The sequence below is a fragment of the Phyllopteryx taeniolatus genome, chromosome 9 (genome assembly GCF_024500385.1).
Source record: "Phyllopteryx taeniolatus isolate TA_2022b chromosome 9, UOR_Ptae_1.2, whole genome shotgun sequence".
NCBI lineage: Eukaryota > Metazoa > Chordata > Actinopteri > Syngnathiformes > Syngnathidae > Phyllopteryx > Phyllopteryx taeniolatus.
This window is the reverse complement of record NC_084510.1, coordinates 701,562-719,354: the sequence shown is the minus strand read 5'-3', so window position 1 is coordinate 719,354 and position 17,793 is coordinate 701,562. Positions and strand designations below refer to the sequence as shown.

The 17,793-nt window shown below is 43.4% G+C and overlaps 1 protein-coding gene across 6 annotated transcripts in view; it reads left to right on the top strand.

The window, feature by feature from the left end:
- Nucleotides 1-17,793, top strand: part of csnk2a4 (casein kinase 2, alpha 4 polypeptide) — a 46,888-nt gene that overhangs the window by 13,985 nt on the left and 15,110 nt on the right. For 5 of the 6 annotated variants that reach the window (XM_061785467.1, XM_061785465.1, XM_061785466.1 and 2 more), the window contains 5 exons: nucleotides 4,061-4,111; nucleotides 5,134-5,193; nucleotides 5,294-5,377; nucleotides 12,024-12,134; nucleotides 15,649-15,750. In XM_061785467.1, the coding sequence (XP_061641451.1) occupies nucleotides 5,176-5,193; nucleotides 5,294-5,377; nucleotides 12,024-12,134; nucleotides 15,649-15,750 (315 nt within the window). In that variant the 5' untranslated portion in view covers nucleotides 4,061-4,111; nucleotides 5,134-5,175. The remainder of the gene's footprint in view (nucleotides 1-4,060; nucleotides 4,112-5,133; nucleotides 5,194-5,293; nucleotides 5,378-12,023; nucleotides 12,135-15,648; nucleotides 15,751-17,793) is intronic. The other variant, XM_061785464.1, reaches the window with a different exon arrangement.

Below are 17,793 nucleotides of genomic sequence, written 5' to 3'. Positions count from 1 at the left end.
TATTAAGGACGAAAAAAAATCCAAACTTACATGGCCCTGTATGGAAAAATCATCATTCCGAGATCTAAAGAAATTCAGGAACAAATCAGTACAAAAGTAACAGATCTTTCAGTGTGGAAAAGGTTATAAAGCCATTTCTAAAGCATTGGGACTCCAGCGAACCACAGTGAGAGCCATTATCCACAAATGACTATCAGAATCAGAATCATCTTTATTTGCCAAGTATGTCCAAAACACACAAGGAATTTGTCTCCGGTAGTTGGAGCCGCTCTAGTACAACAGACAGTCAATTTACAGAACACTTTGGAGACATAAAGACATTGACAAAAAACAACAACAAACAACAATTGTGCAAAAAGATGCAGAGTCCTCAGTTCGAATGGCTAATATCGCAATAGTCCGGTGCAATGACCATTGTGCAAAGGGCACTGAGACTTCAAGGAGTGTATGCGGTTTAAAGTGACGAGTACTGCGATAATCTGGGACAATGGTTGTGCAAATGTTACAGATACTCCTCAATCAGTGTGCAAATGGAGCAGATGCTACTCTGGCATGAGTGGCCACTATATGCAAATAGTGCAGCACGGCGAGACAACTACAGTGAGTGCACGAGTAATACATAATACAGAAATGTGACAACGAACTCAAGTCAAAAAATTGGCAGCTTGTTGTAATGGAATTGTAAGTTAGCTGTTCAAGAAGTTGATTGCAAGAGGGAAGAAGCTGTTGGAATGTCTACTAGTTCTAGTTTGCATTGATCGGTAGCGCCTACCTGAGGGAAGGAGCTGGAAGAGCTGGTGACCAGGGTGGGGAGGGTCCGAGAGGATTTTGCACGCCCTAGTCTTAGTTCTGGCAGCGTGCAAGTCCTCAAGGGTGGGTAGGGGGGGTACCGACAATCCTTTCAGCAGTTTTGATTGTCCGTTGCAGTCGGAGTTTGTCCTTTTTTGTAGCAGCACCAAACCAGACTGTGATGGAAGAACACAGGACTGATTCGATGACCGCTGTGTAGAACTGTCTCAGCAGCTCCGGTGGCAGGCCATGCTTTCTCAGAAGCCGCAGGAAGTACATCCTCTGCTGGGCCTTTTTGAGGATGGCACTCACAAAAGCTAAACTTAAAACTTGAATCCTGCAAGAAAAAAAATCACCAAAAATGTCAAGTATAAAACACCTTAAGGGTCATGAAGCTGTCTAGTGTCTTTCTGTCATCAGGGAACACCCTCCACTAATACTTTCTTTACAACATTACGTAAGGGTTAAGCCTGTTCAGATGGTTTGTCAAGTACACATGGTTACAAAAGTGACAGTGACTAAGTTACTGACCAATAGGAGCAATGGTAAGGTAGATGATTTAATTATGCCTGGGAGCTAAATACTGTAGTTTAAATGGTAGCTATGAAATGTCCTTTTTTCGCTCAATGTCTGCTGGCAAACCCCTCCTGCAGCCGTCACCGTATCGTGGTGGAGGGGTTTGTGTGTCCCAATGATCCTAGGAGCTAAGTTGTCTGGGTTTTCATGCCCCTGGTATGGACACCCATGGCAAACAGGTCCTAGGTGAGGGACGGGACAAAGCACGGCTAAAAGACCCCTATGAGGAACAATATATATGGATTTAGGTTTCCCTTGCTCAGACCGTGGTGATCTGATCCCCGCCTACAGAAGCTGACTCTAGGGACGTGAAATGTCACCTCTGGCAGGTAAGGAGCCCGAGCTGATGTGTGAGCTCAAGAAGTTCCGACGATACATAGTCGGGCTCGCCTCCACACACAGCTTGGGCTCTGGTACCAGTCCTCTTAAGAGGGGTTGGACTCTCTTCCACTCTGGAGTTGCCCACGGTGAAAGGCAGGTGTGGGTATACTTATTGCTCCCTGGCTCTGTACGTTGGGGTTCACCCCCGGTGGACGAGAGGGTAGCCTCCCTCCGCCTTCGGGTCCCGACTGTTGTTTGTGCCTTTGCACCAAAGAGCAGTTCAGAGTACCCACCCTTTTTGGAGTCCTTGGAAGGGGCGCTGGAGGACAGCGTTCTGCTGGGGGACTTTAATGCTCACGTGGGCAATGACAGTGAGACCTGGAAGTGCGTGATCGGGAGGAACGACCTTCCCCCAATGTTAGTGGACTTTTGTGCTCATCACGGATTGTCCATAACGAACACTATGTTCAAGCATCACACATGCAGTTGGCACCAGGACACCATAGGTCGCAGTTCGATGGTCGACTTTGTGGTTGTGCCATCAGACTTTCGGACATGTGGGTGAAGACAGGGTCGGAGCGGTCAACTGATCACTACCTGGTGGTGAGTTGACTCCGATGGTGGGGGAAGATGGCGGTCTGACCTGGCAGACCCAAACGTATTGTGAGGGTCTGCTGGGAATGTCTGGAAGAATCCCGTGTCAGAAGGAGTTTCAACTCCCACCTCCAACAGAACTTTGCGCCTGTTCCAGGGGAGGCGGGGAACATTGAGTCAGAGTGGACCATGTTCCGCGCCTTTTTAAGAAGGGGGACTGGAGGGTGTGTTCCAACTTCAGAAGGATCACACTCCACAGCCTATTCAGGGGTGCTGGAGAGGAGGGGCCGTCGGGAAGTCGAGAGTCAGGAGGAGCAGTGTGGTTTTTGTCCTGGCCATGGAACGGTGGACTAGCTCTACACTTGGCAGGGTCCTCGAGGCTGCATGGGAGTTTGCCCAGCCAGTCTACATGTATTTTGTGGAGTCTGAGAAGGCGTTCGACCGTGTCCCTCGAGGATTCCTGTGGGGGGGTGCTTCGGTTCGGAGCGGTTCGCAGCCGAGTGTGAAGTGGCTGGGATGAAAATCAGCACCTCCAAATCTGAGACCATAGTCCTCAGTCAGAAAAGGGGGGCATCCCCTCTCCAGGTCGGGGATTAGATCCTTCCTCAAGTGGAGGAGTTCAAGTATCTTGGGCCTTGTTCACGAGTGAGGGAAGAATGGAACGGGAGATCGACAGGTGGCTCGGTGCAGCAGCTGCAGTGATGCAGACTTTGCATCGGTCCGTTGTGGTGAAGAAGGAGCTAAGCCAAAACGCGAAGCTCTCAATTTACCGGTCGATCTACATTCCTACCCTCACCTATGGTCACAAGCTGTGGGTCGTGACCGAAAGAACAAGATCCCGGATATAAGCTGGCGAAATGAGTTTCCCCCGCAGGGTGTCCGGGCTCTTCCTTAGAGAGAGGGTGAGAAGCTCGGTAATCCGCAATGGGCTCAGAGTAGAACCGCTGCTCCTCCACTTTGAGAGGAGCCAGATGAGGTGGCTCAGGCATCTGATTAGGATGCCTCCTGGACGCCTCCCTGGTGAGGTGTTCCGAGCACGTCCCCCCGGAGGAGAACCCGGGGACGAACCAGGACATGCTGGAGCGACTATATCTCCCGGCTGGCCTCAGAACACCTCGGGATCCTCCCGGAAGAGCTGGATGAAGTAGCTGAGGAGAGGGAAGTCTGTGCGTCCCTACTAAAGCTACTGCCCCCTTGAACCAACCTCGGATAAGCGGAAGAAAATGGACGGATGTCTGCTGGCAAATTAATTATTGGGAAACATAGCTTTCTGTTTTCCACCAGTCATCATTTTAAACCAACCTTCACTTCACAACTTTTATGGATAATTCTAAGTAAGAGCCACACTGATTTTGAAAGATACCTCACACAAGATGGTTGAGGTCAAAAGTGAAATCCCTACCCATTCTAGTGAATGTCAACCCAACACCAATGCATTAAAGAATCCACGTCACCGATACCGACACTGTCAAGCCTCTTAGTGAAATTTTTAATTTCTTTGGGACCATGTTCATGGTAGAGGGATCCTGCTCTGGGCACGGTTTTGACTTTCCAGTGGTACTGATATGTTTTGAGAGAATGGAACAGCAGAGGACTACTACTAGTTAACTGAAAAGGTATTTCCAAAACCCAGACTTGAACCTAAAATAAACAAAATATATCCTGATTAAATGCAAAATAAAACCTGGACATATTAGGAAACGTTCTGCAATGTGATACTCGTCAGTCCCAGTAGGTCACTTCTATCTGCAGTGTTATAAATGTCTTTGTTGTTTTTCAGTCTCGTACACCTGCCTTGGTCTTTGAACACGTTAACAACACTGACTTCAAGGTGAGAAGTTTTTCTTTAAAATATTCTTAAATTCTAAAGCTTCCTTTCGTTGCTCTTTTGCTTTTTGCTGCGGGGCGGCTGTGGCTCAGTAGGTAGAGCAGGTCGTCCAGTGACCTAAGGGTCACTGGTTCGAATCCCGGCTGTCTGCGTGTCGAAGTGTCCTTGGGCAAGACACTGAACCCTAATTTGCTCCCACTGGGCCTGGCAGCGCCTTGCATGGCAGCAGTCGCCCACTGGTGTATGAATCTGTGTGTGAGTGGATGAATGTGAGACTTTGTAAAGCGCTTTCTGCACTGTGATGGTGTATATAAAGCGCTATATAATATAAGTGCAGTCCATTTGCCATCGACCATTTTTTTCTTTTTTCCTATATATGTGAAATCGGGGCGACACGGTGAGCGACTGGTTAGAGCGTCAGCCTCGCAGTCCTGAGGACCGGGGTTCAATCTCCGTCTGTGTGGAGTTTGCATGTTCTCCCTGTGCCTGCGTGGGTTTTCTCCGGGCACTCCGGTTTCCTCCCACATCCCAAAAACATGCATGGTAGGTTAATTGACGACTCTAAATTGCCCGTAGGTGTGAATGTTAGTGTGAATGGTTGTTTGTTTGTATGTGCCCTGCGATTGGCTGGCAAGCAGTTCAGGGTGTACCCCGCCTCCTGCCCGAAGATAGCTGGGATAGGCGCCAGCACGCCCGCGACCATAGTGAGGAGAAGCGGCTCAGAAAATGGATGGATGGATGGATGGATGTGAAATCGGTAAATTCATATTACCATTGTAAATCCATTCATCAGCGGGGGGGAGGGGGTTGCCTGCCCTGTGTGGTTGCACACTTCACACATTCCAATTTCCGACACCGTATCTGATGGAGGACCATTATTGTCCAGTCCCATGTATTCCAGTTCTATCCTCAATCACTGGTGCATTCTGACTGCTTTTTTCCACGGAGTGATGTATTGTTGTAGTCATACAGTCATTATTCTGTGTAATATGATCCCACCCTGATGACTTTGCTTTGATCCCCAGCAATTGTACCAAACTTTGACAGATTATGACATCCGGTTCTATATGTACGAGATCCTTAAGGTGAGTCGACCTTGAATTGTCTGCTGCAGATAAACCTATAGGCTCCGTTTTCTTTCCAAATGATCTTTTGTGCTAGTTGATGTATGGCTATTTTCAATAGGCTCTGGACTATTGCCACAGTATGGGAATCATGCATAGAGATGTCAAGCCGCATAATGTGATGATTGATCATGAACACCATAAGGTAAGTTCTTGAACACCTGGCACCCGATGTATTAGTGAAGATTAATTAATGTTTAAATTAATGATTAAAAAAAACAGCAATGCAGAGTGAATTCTTGCTGCTGACACATCAATTTTACAATTGCAAGATTCTTCAGCTATCACATTTATAGCTAACTTGAACACATTCAGTGCCAGCCGTTTCAGAAAACGCAACGCCTAGCGTGCCAGCCATTTTAAAGCATTTTGACTGACTTTTTAAGACCCATAGAATATTGTTCTACGACTATATATACACTGAAGCTACCTGGCTGATAAATGGTCCCCCCAGCAATTTTAACACGTGCTAAGTTTTGATTAAAGAGACTTACAAATGATTTAGATTACAAATGCTCCGATTGGGTGTATTTTTTTGTTCTAGGCAGTTGAAAGTGTTCCGATATTACGCTGAAATCAAAAATAGTTCCCAAACCGGAGAGGAGGAGACTCTGCAGGTTATTCACTAGGTCCCCCCGTGTGGTTCTGGGATTTTTGCTCACCGTTCTTGTGATCATTTTGACCCCACGGGGTGAGATCTTGCATGGAGCCCCAGATCGAGGGAGATTATCAGTGGTCTTGTGTGTCTTCCGCTTTCTAATAATTGCTCCCACAGTTGATTTCTTCACACCAAGCTGCTTACCTATAGCAGATTCAGTCTTCCCAGCCTGGTGCAGGTCTACAATTTTGTTTCTGGTGTCCTTTAACAGCTCTTTGGTCTTGGCCATAGTGGAGTTCGGAGTGTGACTGTTTGAGGTTCTGGACAGGTGTCTTTTATCCTGATGAGTTCAAACAGGTGCCATTAATACAGGTAACGAGTGGAGGACAGAGGAGCCTCTTAAAGAAGAAGTTGCAGGTCTGTGAGAGCCAGAAATCTTGCTTGTTTGTAGGTGACCAAATACTTATTTTCCACCATAATTTGCTAATAAATTCTAATAATAAATCAGACTGTGATTTTCTGGATTTTTTTTCTTCTCATTTTGTCTCTCATACGTGAGGTATACCTATGAAAATTACATGCCTCTCTCATATATTTAAGTGGGAGAACTTCCACAATTGGTGGCTAACTAAATACTTTTTTGCCCCACTGTATAAACACACCCTAAAAAATTCAAACACATTTAAACAAATACATTGAGAGAGAGCAAGCGCAATGGATACCATAAAAATATTGTACAAACAGTATAAAAAATAGAGGAACAACTGTAATCAAAATCTGCAATATAGGCCTGCGATATATATTGGGATATGAAATAATACAGGATGAATGTTGGGAAAGTTCATTCATCGTCCCGCTGCGGTCGCCTCCTCTTCTCGTGGGGGGGCCGGGTGGTCCCCTGCGGGCTGCGGGGCCTGCTGTGCGGTTTTCGTCCCTGCCTGGTTTGGGGGCGGGGGTAGTGGGTGCTGGCTGGAATGTGGGGGGAGTACTGGGGTCGGTGCTGCGGGGCTGGGTGGGGCGGGCCTCTTTGTCCGTGGTTGTCCTGCCTGATGGGGCCAACCTGCAGGAGCCATGCCTCTTAATCACTCAGCGAGCACACACTCACACCACTCAGTGTAAATATTTTTCACACTTGTCACATCTAGGCACACACATATCCAGGGGTTTATGGGGGACTGGTATGGGGTCGGGACGATGCGTGTGTCGGACCGGTTTTCAGCACGTCAGTGCTGTTTTCCTGTCCTGGCGCCGTGCCCCACTGCCTTGCCTGCCCCCCAGGATTTGAATACATCACACACATTCATCCCCATTTCTTATAATGCACCACATACACCCATCTCTGGGGGGCGGTGGGTCTTGGGTGGGGGGGATTTGGCTGTTAGATTGCAGTGTTATGAACCACACCACTAATACACGGGGTAGGGAGATAGTAACAGAGGGGGAAGGTGGGTTTTCACTAGCTTCGTGGCAGTGCTCCTGAGGCCGGGCCCCCTGGGACGGATGACTGCTTGGCGTTGGGGCTCCCCTCTCATGCCCCGCAGCTGTTCCCCCCACTTATCGTTCCCTTGTCGGGCGCCCCTATCAGCCCATCTTTCCAACAAACAAGGGACAGCATCCCACCCTCAGGCTGTGCTGGGACTGGCTGCACCGTGGGCCTTGTTGGTTGGGGTGGCGTCTTGCTCTCCTGGGGGAGGTGGTGGTGGTGGCGGAGCGCCTAATGAGTCCCTCGGTGTGGGACATGTCCCGTCCGCCGGGTGGACTCTTGGGCCTGATCCTGCCTCTCGATTGATTGGGTGGGGTTCTCCCAGGCACAGCAATTACAGGACACTTCTGTCAGTCATTGTGCATGCCAAACGGTGTCAATTCACTTGCATGTGTCTGCTGGCACACACCCCTGAGACTTTTTCGCTGGGTGTGGGGCCACTCACTTATTGCGACAGTATCCCCTCACTCACACTCGTCCTATAAACGTTTATAATTTACATAGCCACTCCCACCACACTTCAGTTGTACAGCCGGTCACGACCCTTGTCCTATCTTGTCCTGTCCTTCCCACACAGGGTGTAGCACTACTGCCCCATACAACACTCATATCTAATGTCATTGTTCTAGGTATATAATGATTTACTTTCTTGTTTACAGTTAGTGCTTTGTCTTTTGTCCTCATCTCTCACTCCCCTCTAGAAACTTTGTTCTGTTCGACTGATCGACTGTGATTCTCAATAAATATCCATTATAATACTATGAAAACCACAGCGGCATCTTAAAAACTCCACTGTGACACAGTAAAACTGTTCCGGCATAAAAGGGATACAGAGCCTTCATTCTGCTTGACCTAACAGTCGAACAGGACAAAAAACAAAAACAAAGGGCAAGTTCAATTTCTACTCCAACTCGAACTAGTTCAAAGTCCAGTTCATAGTTCCAAAAATGACCTAGTGTTTAGTTCATATACTGAACAAAAATAATACACTTTTGTTTTTGCTCCCATTTTTCATGAGCTGGAATCCAAGATCTAAACCTTTTTCTGCATACAGTGGGTAAATCAGGAAGGGGCCAAACACTTTTTCACAGCACTGTCTATCTACAATGGGTACGGAAAGTATTCAGACCCCCTTAAATTTTTCACTCTTTGTTATATCGCAGCCATTTGCTAAAATCATTCAAGTTAATTTTTTTCCTTAATGTACACACAGCATCGCATATTGACAGAAAAAATAATGAATTGTTGAAATTTTTGCAGATTAAAAAAGAAAAACTGAAATATCACACAGCCATAAGTATTCAGACATGACACTGACATGACGCTGTGACACTCATATATTGAACTTGGGTGTTGTCCATTTGTTCTGATCATCCTTGAGATGGTTCTACACCTTCACGGGAGTCCAGCTGTGTTTATTGTACTGATTGGACCTGATTAGGAAAGCCACACACCTGTCTATATAAGACCTTACAGCTCACAGTGCATGTCAGAGCAAATGAGAATCATGAGGTCAAAGGAACTGCTTGAAGAGCTCAGAGACAGAATTGTGGCAAGGCACAGATCTGTCCAAGGTTACAAATAAAGAATTCTGCTGCATTTAAGGTTCCGAAGAGCACAGTGGCCTCCATAATCCTTAAATGGAAGACGTTTGGGACGACCAGAACCCTTCTTAGAGCTGGCCGTCCGGCCAAACTGAGCAATCGAGGGTGAAGAGCCTTGGTGAGAGAGGTAAAGAAGAACCCAAAGATCACTGTGGCTGAGCTCCAGAGATGCAGTCGGGAGATAGGATAAAGTTGTAGAAAGTCAACCATCACTGCAGCCCTCCACCAGTCGGGACCTGGTGGGCAGAGTGGCCCGACGGAAGCCTATCCTCAGTGCAAGACACATGAAAGCCCGCATGGAGTTTGCTAAATAAAAAAACACCTGAAGGAGTCCAAGAAATAAAAATCTCTGATCTGATGAGACAAAGATATAACTTTTTGGCCTTAATTTTAAGCGGTATGTGTGAAGAAAACCAGGCACTGCTCATCACCTGTCCAATACAGTCCCAACAGGGAAGCATGGTCGTGGCAGCATCACGCTGTGGGGGTGCTTTTCAACTGCAGGGACAGGACGACGACCCAATTGAGCATCTCCGGAGAGACCTGAAAATGGCTGTCCACCAACGTTCACCATCCAACCAGACAGAACTGGAGAGGATTTGCAAGGAGGAATGGCAGAGGATCCCCAAATCCAGGTATGAAAAACTTGTTGCATCATTCCCAAAAAGACTCCAGGCTGTATTAACTCAAAAGGGTGCTTCTACTAAATACTGAGCAAAGAGCCTGAATACCTATGGCTGTGTGATATTTCAGTTTTTCTTTTTTAATAAATCTGCAAAAATCCTGTCAATATGGGTGGGGTGCTGTGTGTACATTGAGGGGAAAAAATAACTTAAAAATATTGGAGCAAATTTCTGCAATATAACAATGAAACATTTAAGGGTGTCTGAATACTTTCCGTGCCCACTGTATATGACGAAAACGCCTCTTCAACCTTAGCTTTTCTGATGTCGCCACAAAACAGAACATGATTCCAGTTCATCAAAGACCTATTCGCGCGACGTCACACCTAGGCATTTGAAAATTCAGACACGTGTAGCACCCCGACACGAACAATAACCCATATGCCAAACCGAACAAGAAGTGACCTATTACCTTTTCAGTATACAGCTGTGGACCTTTTTCCAACATTTGTATGGGTTATACCTTTGCACTTGCACTTTGCCATCCTCCATTCATGTGCGGCCCGCCTTTTCTCAATATAACCTTTTACACGGCTTTGCATCTTTCTGACAGCTGTGGTGTCCAACCTGCCACCCGGGGGCCATTTGCTGCCCGTCCTTCATTTATGTGCGGCCACTGTTACAGTGCAGGAGTCTAGACTACTCCTAAATGGTCGCATTTTGTCCATTATGGAGGATGTACATTAGAAGTAGTACTAGTAATTATAGTACTACTATAACTGTATGATACCTTATGTAGTATACTACTACACTAATACCTAACCTATGGCCTTGGGGCCATTTGCAGGCCATCCTCCATTCTTGTGTGGCCCATGTTTTATAAAAGGTGGTGGCCAGCATGCAAACCGTGGGTGTCGAATCCTGTTACAGAGCCCTACATTATGTTTTCATCCACCAATTATGTCATTACAACCCATATCCTAAACCCAACAGGAAGTGACCTATTACCTTTTCATGGTGAAGTTGTGGCCCCTTTTCCCAGATTTGAATGGGCCATAACTTTGCACTTGTCCTACAATGTGGTGTTCAACCTACCACTCTGGCCATTTGCGGCCCCTACTCCATCATGCCAATACCCTAAAGTGCCACTACCCCAATGGGGCCAGAGTGCTCGCAGCTCTAGTTTTTTATTTTGTATTTTTATTTTTTTAAACCCTGAAATGTATTTTCAACATGAGGGAAAGCTTCTGTGCATTTAGCTGGAGTGATATAGACCAATCAGACCCATGCTGTTTTCCATATTTAAATGAGTGATGGTGAGCAATCCAATCAGAGTACCGTAATTTGTCATGTATAATCCGCATTTTTTTCTCAAAATATTGTACAAAGTCAATAGTGCGGATTATACATAAGTATAGGGGAAAATGAAAACAAAAACTTTCACATTTTATAAATATATGCCATCATCTAGAGGTTATGAAAAAACTGTACACTTTAATTCCAATATGCCACCGCCACCAAGAGGTTGTGAGAGAGGTGTACACTTTCATTCTAAGATGCCACCGCCACCTAGAGGTTATGAAAAAGGTGTAGCCTACACCTTCATTCCAATATGACTACATATATGTACAGTTGTGCTCATATGTTTACATACCGTGGCAGAATTTGTGAATATTTCTCTTTAATTAACATTTTTTTTTTTTTAAGTACAACTGAGGACTGAACAACAACCATCATTAATTTCTTTATGGTTGTGTTTTGTTGAATACTAATGCTTTTCTGAAATGCTTGACAGTTTAAGTTGAATCACATTCAAATAAAATTAAATGTGTTTCACATGTCTTCTTTAAAGAATTGTACCCATCTTACAAATTCTGCCTGGGTAAACAAACATACGAGCACAACTGTGAACATATGAGCACAACTGTGTTTTCTCATTTACTAAATAAAAGTAGGGCTGAGAATTTCAAAGTAAGAGCAAGTAAATAAAAATAAACTATTACGTGTTCAAATAAAGTGCTTAACTTCAGAATAATTATTTGAAAAAAAACTAACAAAATACAGATAATACTTCATGTTTTGATCACATGGGATCATATGGGTAGAAGCAAAATCATATTGCAATGCATTGATGAATTTATATTTTTACCCACCCCAAGTTGTTGTTTTTTTAACCAGTGCGTTATACTCTGGTTGAACTGGCCATTCCAACAATACTCAGCAATAACAACAACAATACTCATTTTTGGGAACTCTTGTCACATTGCTATTTAAACTTAGAACAATAAATCCTAATGATATTAGAAACAAAATGGCCGAGGTAGAAAAGGTCAAATCACCATTATGCCTTGTCATCGCTGTGTAAGGCTGTTTCCAACCAATCTTTTTGAAACTTATTTTTAGAGCACATCATTTTGTGTATGTCCACATGTCTATGTATATGTCACAAACTATCATTTACTGTTCAATGTATCTGTCTATAGTTACGTCTTATTGACTGGGGCCTTGCCGAATTTTACCACCCAGGACAGGAGTACAACGTCAGGGTCGCCTCACGCTACTTTAAAGGACCAGAACTCTTGGTGGACTATCAGGTACAGATGAGATTGCGAGGGTGTTCAAGGAGAACATACAGTGGGTATGGAAAGTATTCAAACCCCCTTAAATTTTAAAAAATTATTTGTTATATTGCAGCCATTTGCTAAAATCATTTGGTCATTTTCCCCCTCGTTAATGTACGCACAGCACACCATATTGACAGATAAAAACGGAATTGTTGACATTTTTGCAGATTTGTTAAAAAAGAAAAATTTAAATATCACACAGCCATAAGTATTTATACCCTTTTCTCAGTATTTAGTAGAAGCACCCTTTTGAGCTAATACAGCCTCGAGTCTTTTTGGGAATGATGCAACAAGTTCTTCACACCTGGATTTGGGGATCCTCTGCCATTCCTCCTTGCAGATCCAGATCCAGGAACATTGGTGGACAGCCATTTTCAGGTCTCTCCAGAGATGCTCAATTGGATTTAAGTCAGGGCTCTGGCTGGGCCATTCAAGAACAGTCACGAAGGGTTCTGGTCGTCCCAAACGATTATGGATTACCATTTAAGGATTATGGAGGCCACTGTGCTCTTAGGAACCTTAAATGCAGCAGAATTCTTTTTTTGTAACCTTGGACAGATCTGTGCCTTGCCACAATTGTCTCTGAGCTCTTCAAGCAGTTCCTTTGACCTCATGATTCTCATTTGCTCTGACATGCAGTGTGAGCTGTAAGGTCTTATATAGACAGGTGTGTGGCTTTCCTCATCAAGAACAATCAGTATAATCAAACAGCTGGACTCCAATGAAGGGGTAGAGCCATCTCAAGGATGATCAGAAGAAATGGACAGCACCCGAGTTAAATATGAGTGTCACAGCAAAGGGTCTGAATACTTATGGCTGTGTGATATTTCAGTTTTTCTTTTTTAATAAATCTGCAAAAATGTCAACAATTCCGTTTTTTTCTGTCAATATGTGGTGATGTGTGTACATTGAGGGGGAAAAAAATAACTTAAATGATTTTAGCAAATGGCCACAATATAACAGAGTGAAAAATTTGAGGGGGTCTAAATGCTTTCCGTACCCACTGTATCTTTGTTTTATCAATATACAAACACTCTATTGCATATTATCAGCCAAATAGCATAGTTGCCTAAGTCATATTTGAAAGTTTTTGGAAAACAAGAAAAAAATAATTTTTTAGGAAGCACATTGGTATTTATTTATCTATTTTCAGTAACAGAAAATTAAAAATGACTTAACTGTCGTTTTTCGTGAATAAAAATGTACTTTCCCCCCCAAAAAAATCTTCAAAGTCATACATAGGTCGTATACATGGGTATAGTAAAAGCGAGAAAATTCCTTAACAGTGAAATTAGGTATATGAATACATTTGTTTTAGAAAAGCCATAAATTAGTTTTATATCTTGTAATTTATAAGTTTGTATTGTGTTTAGATTCACATTCAAAATACTATAATTCATCTAACCCTATGTTCTGTGTTAAGTAATAAGGCTATGATTAGGGGTGGGTCATATATATCGCCTTTGATATTATCATGAACGTTGTTTTAACAATGTCCAATTGGACGTTATTGAATAGTCTTACTGCCTCTAAATGGACAGCATAGGAAGAGGAGAGAGAGGAGGAAGTGCATGAAAGTCGTCAATCGCTAAATCAGCGGACATGATTCAATCACGTGACTCTGTGGCAAGCAAAACAAACTCTCACTCTCAAACTAGCAGGCCGAGCAACCTTTTCAGGAGTTTAGCAGCTTAACAAGTGGGTGCATTGTCGCAATGGACCTCAATGGAACGCATGTATAGCTTTTTGTTGGCCAACAGGAAAATGACACAGGCCACCTATGTACGTGCTGGCTTCCCAAACGCGGCCAGTTTTTATTGTCTATTCCCTGGAGGATTTATTCATTTTGGATAACATATACCAAGAAAATTGCACTGTCAAAGTCATCCCAGCTGCTGGTGAGGCTAATGGAAGAGCGAGCTAGCTTAGCCCTACTGCCACAGCTGTTTGCTTTACTGACAGTATTTAAACCCTGTACTATATTACCAATACCAGCTGCTAAACTTGTCACCGGGAAAAGATTCTGTGGTCATGACATCACATCATCGTTTCAAAGTTACAAGTGAGTGCGCGTGTAAACCTTGATCTTTTTTCCATTTCACTCTTCATAAGAAACACCTAGTCATGTGGAAAAGTTTGAAAACTTTGATATGAAGCTACTAAATCAAATTTCCCTCAAGGGATGAAAAAAAATCTATCCATCTATCCATCCATGATTGTTCCATGAATGGATGGATCTGCACAACACACTCAGAAAACCCTCGCTGAGTCATTTAGCAAACACATACCATGTGACAAAGCAAGTAGTCGGCAAGACATACAGAACGCCATCAACTACATTTCTTTCTTAAGTTCTAGCCAAATTTGTATGCCAGTGTGTGCTGTAGTGACAAACGTGTAATTGGATTAAAATATGTCATTAGGGTTCCATTTTGATGTCATCTGAATTTTTTACAAAGGCCCAACTAAAATACTATTGCGCAAACCTGATTCAGCCTATTCTCCTGTATACAGCCTGGACATAATTTGAAATTATTCATTGTTAAATATTTCCTTACAATATTCTTGTGGAATGTTTGGCAGATGTACTGTATGAAGCACTAAATTAGGGGACTAACTTGACAGAAAACAAGGTGGCTAGCGCCGTTGTATAGTTGTTAAATTGCTGTATTATGTCATTTCGTCCCCTAATCCCATAATTATCTTGCACATGTTGTCCGGGCACATGACCTCTCTAGCTTTCAGTACATTGTGCAAGCTGGTTGATGTGCCTGGCCAATGTAAGAGGTGGAAAATACCGCCATAAAGCTGCAGTGTCAAAACAAAACAGTAGGGTGTGCCACTGTATTAAATACATTAAGAACAAGTAAACCTTAGTATTAATATTACTGATCAAAATTGATGAGAAAAACAAAATTAGGAGAGGGTCACCACTAACATATATTGCATATAAATCTATCAATGCATAGAAAGTCATGGGTGTGTAATATACATGGGAAGAAGGCTTTTATTGATTTTTGGGGTCAATTTTCAGGGTGCGTATCATGCTCGAGTGTATTATACACAAGAAATTATGGTAGGTAATGTAGCTATTAGGGTAATGTATAAAAAGTATCAGCTCTCCATCTGTACTTGTGTAAAAATATTTTCAGTACAGCACATACTGGGTAAAAACTAAGTTTTGTATACTTAATCGGTCTTGATGCTTTGAGTGAAACCGGTGATGTCTTTGGGTGGATTTATACATGGACAGGACATGTTTATATAAAGCTAAATGCATGTATAGTGGATCCCCGCGTACTCGTGGTTCGGCACCCGCAGATTCACCTATTCACCTTTCAATGCAATAATAATATATATTTTTCTTGCTATTGGCCTTCAGGCCCCGGTCCCTATCCCCTGCTAATTGCGGGGGTCCACTGTACTTTATTATTCAAATAATTGTGCGCAGAGCTACAGCAAGATTGACATCTTTGTGTTTTAGATGTATGACTACAGTCTGGATATGTGGAGTTTGGGGTGTATGCTGGCCAGCATGATCTTCAGGAAAGAGCCTTTCTTCCACGGCCATGACAACTATGACCAGGTAATCATAGTTTGAAGGGTGACCTCAAGTAGTGAAATAAAGCTTCATGAAGCAATGAGGCTTCAGGGCCCAATTGCTTTGCTATAAGGTTCATTACGCAAAGATTCATTCATACCTCACTAGCGCCATCTGTTTCAATTAAATGTCAGTGTTAAACAAAATGTTGTTGAACCTCTGCACAATAATAATTATTCTGCTTGCTCTGGCTAAAGAGTCCGCAAGGTAAAGTTTCACCTCATGGACAAAAATAGAACAGATGGTGAATATTTTCGATTTTGTGATGTCTCCCCAAAAACTTTCTGAACATCTCTAATTTCATTTCCCAGCAGCTCAAAGGTAAAATTGTTGCCGAAGTGTATGAAAACAAATAATTAGTAAACAATGAGCATCATAAATGTTTTTTCACCAATTCATAGTGAGCGGAACCCCCCAGCCAAATTGGTATCAAAATAACTGGGGATTCCTCGCCTTTGATTTCATTCCATAAATTATTTATATAAATGCCCGTAGCAACCAATAACAGGCGAAAGTACACCATAATGTCACCCTCCAGCGTGAATCCGATCGGAAGTAGCACGGGCGTATTGTGAGCTCGAGCCCGTAAAAACTATCGATCGTCAGATTCAAACACCAGAGAAATAAATGAGTTGGAATCTATGTGAATTTCCTACCTTAATTCCATGGAAAAAAATGCTTTCATTGAGAGGGCGCATGCCCTGTGATTGGCTGGCGACCAGTTCAGGGTGTACCCCGCCGCGCACCCGAAGTCAGCTGAGATAGGGGCCAGCATAAGTTGAGTATAAATTGTTCATAAAATGGATGGATGGGTCAGAGGGTGCAGCTACTGTATAATCCCATGAAAACGAATAAACAACAAAAGCAGCTGCTGCTGCAGAACAGATATGAACAGGTGCTGCGTGTCGACGGCGACACTAAGATAGGGAGGTCAAAGTAGTCCGCAGATTCAATGTATGCGGACGGCAAGAAAACCAAAACAACAAGGATGCCAGCACATTGTACTGTTGGGGTATCCAAACTACAGCCCATTTGCGCCCCGCCGTCCATTTTTGGGCTTCCCAGCATGGACTAAAAAATAACATTTTACACAGCCCCCTTTTTTGTTAAATCCAAGTTTCAAACGTTCATAACTTTCTTAATCTTTATCCTATTTTCAAAAGTCAAGTCTCATTGGAAAACTTGCTAAACACACAAAGCATATTTAGGAGCAAGGAACTTTCACGACTGGACTTGTTGCACAGGTGGCATCCTATCATAGTTCCACGCTGGAATTCACTGAGCTCCTGAGAGCGACCCATTCTTTCAGTAATGTTTCTAAAAACACTCTGCATGCCTAGGTGCTTGATTTTATACACCTGTGGCCATCGAAGTGATTGGAACACCTCATTCCGATTATTCAGCTGGGTGAGCAAATACTTTTGGCAATAATAATAAATCCAGGAAATGTTGTCCCAGAATTGTAACGTGTACTTGCTCTTTCGAAACGTTTTCCATGTGATGATTAAAACTAGGATACATATTCTGCGTCATCAGTCGTCTTGTATAGTGGTATGGTGAATAATGCGTGGTTTTACAACGTCTAATAATTTCAAAGTGGCCCTCTGAGAAAAACGTTTGGACACCCCTGTGTAATCTGTTTTTTAACAAATGGTAACGCGTATATTTAAAAGATAACTGTTGGATGATTCGTAACAGTTGGTAGCAATTCATTATGGCCTCTAAAAGTGAAAAACGGACCAAAAAGGTCGCCGAATCATTGAATGAGTACACTACGTGTTGTTTCGAGGTACTTCCATGAGTTATATGTCATTTTGAAGGGAATTAAATGTGGAATTAGAAAATATGAATATCTCAAATTGCATTTATTGAACCATGATGGCCTATCAGCCAGAGCTGGTCACATTTCTTAGGTCTCATATACAGGTTCATTAATAAAATTAATAGGGGTTTAAGCAACCAACTTTCAGCTGCATCCTGGACACCAAAAACACTTCCTTCCGGCTCAAGTAACTGGCGCCCTATAGC